Source organism: Pteropus vampyrus, unplaced genomic scaffold (genome assembly GCF_000151845.1).
Source record: "Pteropus vampyrus isolate Shadow unplaced genomic scaffold, Pvam_2.0 Scaffold47, whole genome shotgun sequence".
Taxonomy (NCBI): domain Eukaryota; kingdom Metazoa; phylum Chordata; class Mammalia; order Chiroptera; family Pteropodidae; genus Pteropus; species Pteropus vampyrus.
Genome location: NW_011888828.1, coordinates 3711727 through 3724043, shown reverse-complemented (window position 1 = coordinate 3724043; position 12317 = coordinate 3711727). Strand labels below are relative to the sequence as shown.

At 31.1% G+C, this 12317-nt stretch overlaps 1 protein-coding gene across 5 annotated transcripts in view; it reads right to left on the bottom strand.

Moving 5' to 3' along the window:
- Positions 1-12317, bottom strand: part of LRBA (LPS responsive beige-like anchor protein) — a 573246-nt gene that overhangs the window by 498185 nt on the left and 62744 nt on the right. For all 5 annotated transcript variants that reach the window (XM_023530214.1, XM_023530213.1, XM_023530212.1 and 2 more), the window contains 8 exons: positions 9249-9370; positions 9038-9164; positions 8260-8379; positions 6313-6459; positions 4536-4733; positions 4231-4364; positions 2376-2484; positions 1917-2069 (listed from right to left, as the gene is read on the bottom strand). In XM_023530214.1, coding sequence (XP_023385982.1) covers positions 1917-2069; positions 2376-2484; positions 4231-4364; positions 4536-4733; positions 6313-6459; positions 8260-8379; positions 9038-9164; positions 9249-9370 — 1110 coding nt within the window. The remainder of the gene's footprint in view (positions 1-1916; positions 2070-2375; positions 2485-4230; positions 4365-4535; positions 4734-6312; positions 6460-8259; positions 8380-9037; positions 9165-9248; positions 9371-12317) is intronic.

Sequence of the window (12317 nt, the reverse complement as noted above, 5' to 3'; positions counted from 1 at the left end):
TATAAACTAATAATTACACAAATTATAAATTAACATATGTCTTTCTCATTAGGCGTAAATTCTATGAAGGCAAGAATTAGCTCTGTCTTGTTCACTATTGTATCCATATGCCCAGCATAAAGTAGCCATTCAACAAATGAAGGACTACTGTATATAAGAAAATTCACCTTTCTTGTGAGGTCATTAAAAAAGACTCTCCAAGCAGATCAAAGACATGGGTATTACAAGTCATGATGAACACCCTTTTCCAAAAGCAAAGGTTGATTCATACCTCCAAAGCCTCGACTGTGGTAACTAGAGGTGAATTTACCATGAAACTAATGAAGCCTAAACTTCATACTCACTTATCTATACAAATTCCTCCCAAGACCCTAAACCTAAATTTTGCATATATTATATCATTATTTTTCATAAAAAGCTCCTCCCTCCCCAAAACTGTATGATGTTCAAGTCAAAAAAACTCTTGATCTGCCCTTTGTTATAAATACCTTTATAATAAAAGTAGATATAATCCCTCTTGGATATACAAAGCAGACAGGTGAAACAGAAGGAAAATTTAATATTACCAAATCAACTGCAAATTCTAAACAGGAAATTAAAGAAAATTATTAACAATGAAAAGGTAAGAAATAGAGTGTAATAATAACAGGAACTTAAGGAAATGATATAATAAAATTATAAAAACATTTCTCTATAGCTAAGTATTAATATGAGGCTTTTTGACCACATCAAAAGAGACCCAAAGCCTTACAAATATGCTGTTTAGCAAGAAAAAGTGTCTACTAAAAGGTTTAAAAAGTAATTTGAAACAATCCTCTAAAAGAAATAAGACTGGGGGGTCATAGAAGAGAAAGAGGTCAAATTTGAACCTACAGATAAAAAGCCATAACCTCCAGCTGCCTCCTCTGATTATTTCCAAATGGCAATCAGAGTCAGCAGCTGTTTTTCTCTTTAACATGTGAAAAGACCAGCTGAAAATAAGACTATGACTCTAGAAAGGCAAAAAAGTCTACAGAAATTTTTTTCTGACTAGAATAAGTATGTGCTATTTTAACCTAAACAATGATAAACATTGCAAATAAACCAAAAGGGGGAGAGGGGGAGAGAAGAAATTAATGGGTTTGAAACAATACATCGTCTAACAAAAACTGCCGTTAACACAGATGCAGTTATGTAATTTAATAAAAACTTCTCTGTTTCAAGTCCTGCTTAATACTACCACTATTAACATTTTTAGGACAATTAAATACAACATTTGGATTTAACAAAGGTTTTAGTATACTTTAGTATACTTTATCACAAATTCACTTAAGTTCACTTAGAAATAATTGGTTTGCTTTTAGAGTACTAAATAAATTGTGTGTAAATTGTGTTTAATAATTTGAATTAATGTAAAATTTAAATGATTAAATGAGACCAGTATATAATGGAAGACTTCAAAAAAAGGTGACATTTCAGCTGTCTTTTTAAGAATTAAACTCAGGAATTCATTATGTTGGTAGCAGGGATGTGTGTGCAAACAAGACGGGGAGAGAGTACAATGAGTTCAGGAATGAAAATAAATATATATGTATGCATGTTTGCAATAGAACAGAACTACAGTTACAGAAACAATTACATTGGAACTGTCCAACTTTGATTTATTAAGCATAGATCGAAGTCTCTCTGAAATAAAATTTTGATAGAATAGAAAATAAAGACTATAGCTGTTTTTTTAAAATATTGATATTGCTTTATAAAAAAAGAAGAAAAAAGATATACTGACTTGCAAATTTGCCTGAAAAGTATGCTTCATCAAAAAATGCAATCAACTGACACCTTATAAAATAGCATGTAAAAGGATAAATGAAAATCCTCGTATTATCACTCAAATATGAAAATTTAGTGACAATAATAAAAATCAATACACATATTACCTTGGCTGGGGTGTGAATCCACAGAGCTGGGTTAAGAAGAATGTGATCACACAAGTGCTTGAGCAGGGGCATCCCATTCTGCAGATTACTTAGATATTTTGAAAACGCAAGGCAAAGTTCAAGCACCGTTTTGCTGACATGGGATTTGGAAGACTGCAAAGAAAAGTATTTCAAAGGTCACTAATAATGTAAGGCAAGGTAAGTAAATTAAAGGTTGTCAGTATCAGAAAATAGTTGGCCCACAAACTATGCTCAAAGTTAAAGATACCATGAGACGCAATACCACGTTACCCTAATAAAGCTACAGAAGCAAGATAAAACAACAAAATGTTATTTTAATTTAGGTTATTTATGTAACCAAGAAAACACTTGCACACAGAATTTCTCAACCACTTAGGAGATCAAGTCCATGGTCTGCAAATTCAGAATCAAAAATGTAGAAATCATTTCATACTTTACCTTTTCAAGACTATATCCTATTACCAAAAAGCCCTTGCAGGCAAGCATCTGCTCCTGCATAGCAATTGAATTCTTCAGCAACTCCACGATAAAAGCCAGCAAAGTTGAACTGGAATGAGGAAAAAAGCTATGGTTTGAAAAAACATACTCTATTTTTTAAAAAGCTAGATAGATGCAGTCTATCACCTATCTTAATAAAAAGTTCTCTACTTCAAGGAAACTGAAAGTCTACTAAAACTGCCTCCAACATTGTTTCAGGATTTAGAATTTTAATGTAAAATACGATTTACTCAAATATTTTATACACTTTATCTCAAACATAATAAGTAAATTACTTAGAAACATGACAAACATGCACAACATAGAGAAAAATTAGCAATGGCCAAAAACAAGTAATAAAATGGATAACATAAGTATATAAAGACCTTAAAGATGGATCTAACTTAGATTAATAAGTATATTCAATTTTGGAAGGTGAAAGGCCAAACAGAGGGAAAAGAAATGTGGAGTAAACGGACACAGGTAGAAATCCTCAAAATGTGTTAGAATTCCGGATTGGCCCATTTGAATGAAGCAGAGAGTTCACAGAGGGGAAGATAAGAAAGTAAAATTAAAGACAAACTGAAGTTCTCAAACACTAAGAACTCTGTTCATAATCTCAACAGGAAACTAATAATTCAATAGTCAGTCAAGAACACTTTTAAAATTGAAGAGCCACACTTCCATCCTCCCAACTTTTAGAGATACCCAAAAGGGAATGAAAGAAGGTCAGCTGTACCTCTTTCTGAAAGGCTCTCAGAGATTCCCACAAAGAAAAACATGACTGGCAGTCAACCTCCTGCACAAAATTACTTGTAACTATCATCAATTCCAATAAATATGTGGAAAAGTTAAAAAAAAAATAACCAAGGAAAAAAATTACTAAGCCCCATACAAAGACTTAAAACCAGGACGCAAAAAAAAAAATTATGTAGTAATATGTCAAAGATAATTTTAATTTTTTAAAATGTAGTTAATAAATACGATATTCCTTTTAAAAAAGTTATTTTGTTGCCTAAAAATAATCTGGAGAAAATTATTACATCATTAATATACACTACATGTATACATTGGTAGTAGACATTAATATATATTACTTACATATATTGGCAATATGTAATATATATTACATATATACACTGGTTATGTATAAAAGCAAATATCACAGAACGATTTTTGAAAAAGGAGAGTGGATAATGCCTTTAAATTACTCAAATAATAAACATAATTATTTTACTAGAGTTCCACTATTTCTCTAATAAAGTTATATAAGAATATATAGCCATGAAAAATTCATTTTGAAATCATCTCCAAAGTTTTATAACTTATCCCAGAATTCCTAAGTCTCTGACTTTTTTAAACTCAACACTACAAGAGACCAATATGCCAAATAAGTAATCTAAAAAAAAAGATTAAATCACCTATTCTATAAATCATCAGAAATTTCAGATTTCAATTACATCCAATCAATAAATGTGAAAAGCTAAATTCTCATAATAAATCAGTCAGATAACAATTTTAAATGTTTTAATTAGCATGTTAGACAAAAATCTATTCATCTCTGATACATCCATTATCACTATTTCTAACTTTATTCAAAAAAAAAACTTTGTTTCTTAGAGCTTCCATATTTCCTATTGATAATTTAAATTAATACTATTACTGACATGATCTGTAATAACATTTGGAGTTCACAAATTTCTTTAACTTACATTCTCTCCTTTAACTCAATAACAAATTTAAAAGGCAGTAAAAATATCGTGCAGCTCAACGGTGATAAAAATAACTCATATCAAATTAAAAAAAGGGCACTCACCATATAGTCAAATCAACCTCATCAGACAGGTATTGCCGATAATCTAACTGTGCAAAAAGTGGAAACAGCACTTGTACTCCTCCAATCGAATGCATAGCACTTTGGATGGAATGTGTTAAAACTGCCTTCACATCCTTGTAAAATAGAAGACACCAAAAAGATTCTAATAATCTCTTTTCCAAAACAATTAAAAATAAAGCATAACAGGAAGAATAAAATGGTACACTGCATGTGAAGCTACCAAACACACATCAAAATATTAAAATTTACCATTAAAAATATTCTTAAAAAATTCTAACTTGTACCTGGAGCATGAGTGCATGTGGTGAATGAACAAAAATTGAAGGGTTGTCCTTAGGGGATGATTCCAGGCAGAGCTGGGCATCTGTAGCGCGTGGATTGTATGTGAATGCAATAGCACTTGAGAGTTTGCCATCATACAATAGAAGTTTGTGATGTTCTGCAAGGAACAGGTCACTTTCTGCTTTGAATTTAAATGTACCCTAAGAATAAAAAATAGAATAGTTAAAATAGTATGTCACAAAAATCTAGATACAAATTTCCATAGACAGAAAATTATTTTTAATAATTTTTATTTTTCAATTAATAAACACAAAAATTTAAGGAGACAGACCACTGATCATTTTCCTAACACTATCAAAGAGAAGGAGCACTGCACATTTAATTATTTCTGAAGTGAACTGAATTCACTATTAAGATATAATGGAAAACTCATAAACTTGACATTAAAATCTTGCATTTAAGAAAAAATGTAAAATAGGTCCCATAGAATGCATTGTCTCTTTTTTTCATTGTATTTTGTCTTTATTGTTTCTTTATTTAAAACCTGTGGTAAAATACTTATAAAACTTACCATCTTAAATATTTTTAAGTGTACAGTACACTTTTCACATCACCGTAAAACAATTCTCTAGAACTTTTACATTTTGCAAAACTAAAACTCTATACTCATTCAATATCTCATTTCCTTCTCTCACTCCCTAGAAACCACCATTTCACTTCCTGATTCTATGAGTTTAACTACTTTATATAACTTATTTAAATGGAATCAGAGAGTATTTGTTTTTGTGACTGGCATAACGTGCTTAAGATTCACCCATCTTGCATCATGTGATGGAATTTCCTTCTTTTTTAAAATTAAATAATATTCTATTGTACGTATATACCACATTGTATTCATCTATTCATGCACAATTACAATGCTTCAGCCTACTGGCTATTATGAACAGTGCTGCAATGGACATGGGTGTACAAATATCTTTTTCAGATCCTACTTTTAATTATTTTGGATATATACACAGAAGTAAGACTGCTTGATCATAGGATAATTTTACATATGTAAAATTGAGTGTAATTATATAAAAATCAACTCAATAAAGCTGATTTTGTTTTCAAAGGAACAGAGCAGACATTAAATCTCTCGCTGAAACCAAACTAGACTAACAATGGCGTGATCTAAAGGTTCCCAAGCTTTCTTGGTTCATAACAGTCTTAGTGTTTCAGGAATTTTTTATGGTGCTTTAGACCAAAATAAATATTGAATATTTCTGTTTATTAGGTAGTTTGATCTAAGTAACTTTACAACAATTTAGTAGCCATTTTAAAAAATTAATGCACAAGTTAAAAGAAAAAACATGTTTCCTTCATTATTAGAAAAATTATTTATTAATGGGATGTATATGCATCTTGGACAATGCACAACCTCTCCAACTTTGTAGTCAGACTTTGTACTTCATCCTCGTTTCTTGTATCACATTGACTTTCACATGGTACTTGCTTTTTATCAAGGCAACTATTAAAAAGTTAGCTGTGCAAAGATATGACATCATCAGAAGAAATGAAGCATGAACTAAAGTTGAAGCTTGAGCTAGTGTCCCACATATAATGAGTATACTATACTTACCTCAAAAAATTAAAACACCCTTTGGATTCCTCTGACTTCCCTATGGTGCCTCTGGTTACTTTGATATACAGTTGGCAACCCAAGGTAAGTTGCCCAAGGCACCACCCATCTTTACATCAAGCTCAACTAATATTGGTTAAGCAGTGAACAGCAAGTACCTTGTATCCCAAGCCCAACTGATAAATAGCAAAAATCTGAGCTGCATTAAGAGCTTCACTAAAAAGGTAAACTGCAGTCATCTGACCACAGAATACTCTATTAGCATCTGCTGTTTCTGATGAGCCCAGGAAACATTTGTCAAAGGTCTGTAAAAGAAAACAGAAGATTTTATTACAGAAAAAAAGAAAAAAATTATCTTCTCCAGCAACAATGACAACTTATATTGGTATAAATGTTTTGCCCATTCTCAACTATAATCTGAATAGATTAACATAATTCATTTAGCATTACATTTCACTCATCCTCAGCTGGTATAGAAATCAGGAAAGATGTCACAGAAAAGGAGATGGAACAAGTTTCCCAATCATAATTAACAAAACATAATGACGTTATGGGCTCTGAAAGTTCATAACTGGGCAACCCAAGAACCAGGCAGAAGAGCTGGCTGTGGAGCGAGGAGGAAAACCATCAGTTAAATTTGGGACATAATTAATCTGTCTCTTCTGTGAGCTAATATGGATGGAGCTAACATGGATGGAGAAGCAACTCCTAACAGGGTTCTGTACATTTGGTGAGAATTTAAAACTGTAAAGACAGATTCTTGCAGACATCAAGATATAGATAATGGGTGAAGTCATGGGAATAGGTACAATCCCTCAGAAGGAATGTATAAATCCAGAAAAACAGGTATATGTTTTTCTTCTAACAAAGAAATCCTGTTAACATCCAGGTTGCAAAGACCACATTTTAAAAACCTATGTGGTACAACAAAGACAGAAAGAAGTTCTTCATATATCTTTAAAAACTATCATTTTAAACTTCAAAACCATTAGAAAGAATGTTGAAAAATATGCATGTATTAACATTAGAGCATATAGAAAATTTGTTAATAGTTGGGTTCTGAAGACAAACCACCTAGGTCAAATCACTGCCTCACATGCTGCTGATCCTGCTAAGTTACTTGATCTCTCTGTACTTCAGTCTCATCTGTAAAATGGAAATAATAATAGTACTTATCTTGAAAGGTTGGGGCTTTTAGAAAATAAAAGTATTTATTACAATTCCTGGAATACAGGAAACACTAAAAAAAGGTTAATGTAAGAAAAAAAAAACAGGTTTAAAAACAATATAATAATGAAAACTAACAGTTACTGAACACTCTGTGAATGGACTTGTGAACAGTATCTCATTTAATCATCACATTAATCTTCTGAGATGGGTACTGTTTTACACCCATTTTTAGGTGAAGAAAACTTAGGCCTAATAGATTAAGTAAGGTCATATAGTCAGTAAGTGACAGAGCTGATATTCAAACCTAAGTCTATCTATTACAACAACCTAAGGTCTTAATGTTAGCATTATACAGTACATATGTAAATACATATAACATAGGATATAAAAGATGAGGAGTTAATAATAGGTGATACATTTTACGTTCATTTTCCTAATCTGTATTTTTCAAGCTTTCTACTAAAAATATAATTGGGGGGGAAAAAATATTTGAATTTAATTCTAACCTATGGATCTCTTTTTGAATCCTGAAAACATTATAATGTAATAGTAATCTATTGCAGCTACAAATTATATGCAAAATTTATAAGCATGCATTATCTAACACATTCATAAAAATGATCAGGACAGTGTAGTAGAGGTCACAAGTTTAATCTGATCAATGGGCCAATGACACACACTTAAGCCATACTGACTGCTACCTATAAATTTTCTACTATCCAGAATAATTTTATAACAAGGATTGAGTAATACCTTATGTAACATATTAATGCAGTTCTATTCTATTAATATATATTAACATGCTGACCAAACTGTTGTTATAAAAATCCACCCTCGTGAGATTCTAAATATTCAATGTAAAATATATTTTTCTTATTTGATAAGTTCATGCTTTTAAAATATTTTTTTCATTGTAATATTTTCAAATTACTTACATCACTGGTGTTGACAAACCATGTTATCTCGCCATAGGAAGCTAGCTCACCATTCACATAACATCGAAGCTCACTGTTCTTCCATCGGTTATAAATGTGCACTATAGTTACCATATACCACTGAATAAGCAAAAACAAAAAAAAGAGGGATAATGATTCTTCCTACTTAATAACAAGTAAAAATGAAATGACAAATTATAATTAAAAATAAAATGACTACCTTTGTTAAATATTTAACCTCTGGAACAATATTATTCAGAAAGCTCCCATCGGAGAACTTAATCATGAAATTATTTTCCAACGTTTTATTATGAAAATTTTTAAGGAAATCCCTCAAACCTATAAAATTTAGTACAAACACCCTCTTTCCTGTCACCTAGATTCCGCGACTATCAATATTTTGTCATATCTGTTTTATCTATCTACTTATCCATCTATCTATGATATATATATATATATTTGGTTGATAAACCATTAATCTCTCAATTTTAAAGTACAAAAGAAAACACATATTACTACTACTAGTATTAATAGTACTAAAATAATTGTCATTGATATTTCCTCTTGGTAATTCTCTTAAACTCTATGAATAACTATCACTCTTTTGTTATCTAATATCAGAGAGGTTAACAATTGTGCAGAGATTTATCTTCATTTTCTGAAGCAGTATAAACAGAGCTGTGATTTACCACATATTATGTCAATAACATTAAAAACAAAGAATTCTGAAGGCTAGCACAGCTTGTTACCATGACTATGACTTGGTAAGATCACATACCTTTTGTGGCTTGAAATCAAATTTCACACAATGTTGAAAGCCTTTTCCTTTTGATTTTATTGAGGTTATAATCAAACAGCCCCCAACAAAGTGAGCAGAATAACCAAGACCCTTGCTTGTTCTGAAACTATAAAGAAAAGGTTTTCATTTTACCTCTAAATATTCTTTTCATTTTTAAAGTAAGATAATACTAAGGAACAGAAATACATACCAATACAAATATGGTTTATCCTTATCCACATTGATGTTATTTACAGGATCCATTCTAAGCCAGGTATGAAATGTAAAACCATTCTGATATGGCCATTTGGCTATAGGAGGTAATGCAATAGCCTGAAAAAAAAAAAAAAAAAAAAAAAACCCAACAACAACAACAAAAAACCTGAGTTACTGACCCACATAAAAACTTTATTACTGACATGATGAAAATGAGATTTTACAACACTACATGTTATTCTATCATAATTAAAATATCTCTTTATCTGGAAAAAGACTTCTAATAATTTCTAAATTATCCAAAATACACAGAAATGATATTAATTTAACAACAGCATTCCATGTGACCTGCTGGACACACTAATTTGTTTGCTTTATTTCCTACAATGAACATATCAAAAAAAAATTCCAATTAAAAGAGATAGGTAGTGATATCAAATTGGAACTTTGTTGCTAAAATATTAAGGTAACAGAGAAAGAACAAGAAAAACGGGAAAAGCCTGGAATGTATTTTTAACAGCAAATATTAAGCTGAAGAAGATAAGTTGATAACACTGTTTTCCATAACATTTTAACTCTAAAAATTAACTCCAAATGGATCATAGATCTGAATGTAAATGCTAAAACTATAATATTCTTATATAAGAAAAAATAAGGGTATACGGCCATGCCACCCTAAACACGCCCAATCTCGTCTGATCCCAGAAGCTAAGCAGGGACGGGCCTGGTTAGTACTGGGATAGGAGACCACCTACGAAGACCGGATGTTGTAGGCATTAAAAAAAAAAAAGGAAATCTTCATGGCACTGCATTAGGCAAATCCTTCTTAATTATGCCAAAAGCACAAGCAACAAAAGGAAAAATATATAAACTTCATTACTTCATTAAAATTAAAACCTTTGGTTATTTAAAGGATACCATCAAGAAAGTGAAAAGAAAAGACAAAAGAATGAAAAGTATTTGCATCTCATATCTGATAAGGAACGTATATATAAAAACTCTTACAATTCAGTAAAATAAAAAAAAAAAGAAATGAAATTTTAAAATGGACAAAAGATCTGTAGTCATGTCTCCAAAGAAGACATGCAAATGGCCAAAAAAGGCATGAGCAGATGCTCAACATCATGAGTCATTAAGGAAATGCAAATCAAAACCACAGTTAGATACTGCCTCACATCCACTATGATAACTATAATAAAAAGACGTTAACAAGCACTGGCAAGCATGTGGAGAAACTGGAACCCCCATAAACTAATGCTGGGACAGTAAAATGACACAGCCACTTTGAAAAACAATCTGGAAGTTTTTCAAATAGTTAGACACAGACTGTATGACCTAGCAGTTCCAATCCTAGGTACACACACAAGAGAAATGAATGCATATGTCCACACAAAAACTTGTACACAAGAGCCCACTGCGGCATTACTAAAAAGTGGAATCAACACAAAAATCCAGTAATTAAAGAATGATTAAACAAAATGTGGTATAGTCTTACATTAGACTATTAGTCATAAAAAGGAATGGAGCACTGACACATGCTACAACATGGATGGACCTTGAAAACAGTATATGAAAATAACAAATCACAAAAACCAGATATCGTAGGATTCTATTTCTATGAAATGTCTAGAACAGACAAATCCATAGAGACAGAAAGTAGAGTAGTGGTTACCTACACCTGGGAGGGTGGGGGAGACAAGGGGCAGTGACTGCTAATGAATATGGGGTTTCTTTGCAGGGGTGATAAAAATATTCTAAAATTGATGATGATGATGGCTACACAACTCTGTGAACATATTAAACCATTAGACTGTACACTGTAAACGAGTGAATTGTATGGTATTTCAATTACAGCTCAATAAAACTTAAAAAAAATCATACACAAGCTTTTGTTTTACTGTTATTATAACTTACATGTGCATTTATGTATATATAATATACACACATATATTCTTTTAAATGTATAAGATATTCCATAAAACATGAAAAACATCAAAGCCAAATTTATGTAAGAAAACTACTGAAACTTCAAGAGGCTGATTTAAAATGAATGTTGTATTAAGAAAATAAAATACATATTCACTGTGTATATATGTTCTCTCACCAAAAAATAAGAAAATGTGAAAGCTGTAGAAAAACAATATCTTCAGAATTTTTTAACTTCCCTTTAAAGTTATGTTGAAGGAAAAAAATGAGTCCCTGAACATATTTAAAACATTTATTCTCTGTAAGTGCCAAAAGCTTTTTATCTTAACTGTCCCACTTTCAAGATAAACACAAATAAGTGGAATGGACAAATTACAGTCTCAGAGAATTATAAATAACATGCATTTAAAAAGGTTAATCTCATGAGAATACTTTATTTTAGAGACAAATGATAAGTTTAATGCCAACAGAGTCATATTCTGGAAAGCTTCAAATTAAGGAAATATTTAAATATATATATATAGGCATCAAAACTGTCCAAAGAAAGCTGTGTATTGTGTGTACCACATTCAAATATCACAAATGTCCTTTTAAAACATTATTTTATTTCTACAGATATTGCCTGGCTACATAGGGTCTAATAAGCAAATAAGCTATTAATGAGAAACAAAGTAAAAAATGAATGAAAGGTAATCTCAGAAAGAGAACGGGCTGAAATAGGTTAAAAAAAAATGTTTGCTTAACGGGCAGACCAATGTAATAATGGAGGTTTAAAAACAGGTAAAAAAAAAAAAAAAAAAAAGCTTCCATAAATAACATATACACAATATATGTCTTATAATATTTTGAAACATTACAGGTGTTACTACCATACATAATTGTCTTATTTATAAACTGATCAACAGCTTATAAGAGTGCTGAGACTGCTAATATGGAAACTCACAAGTCAGGAAAACTTGCCTAGAAAGTTTCAAAGAGTTATTCCATTCTGTATACCAGGTGGAAAAGAAACAGGAATGGAGAACTGTAAAGCTAAAAACAGATGTTTAGAAAGGTAAAAGGGAAAATGTTACACACAAATATCTGGAAAGCAGAGATAAATCCATAGAACAATATGACTGTTAAAAAGAATTGGGTT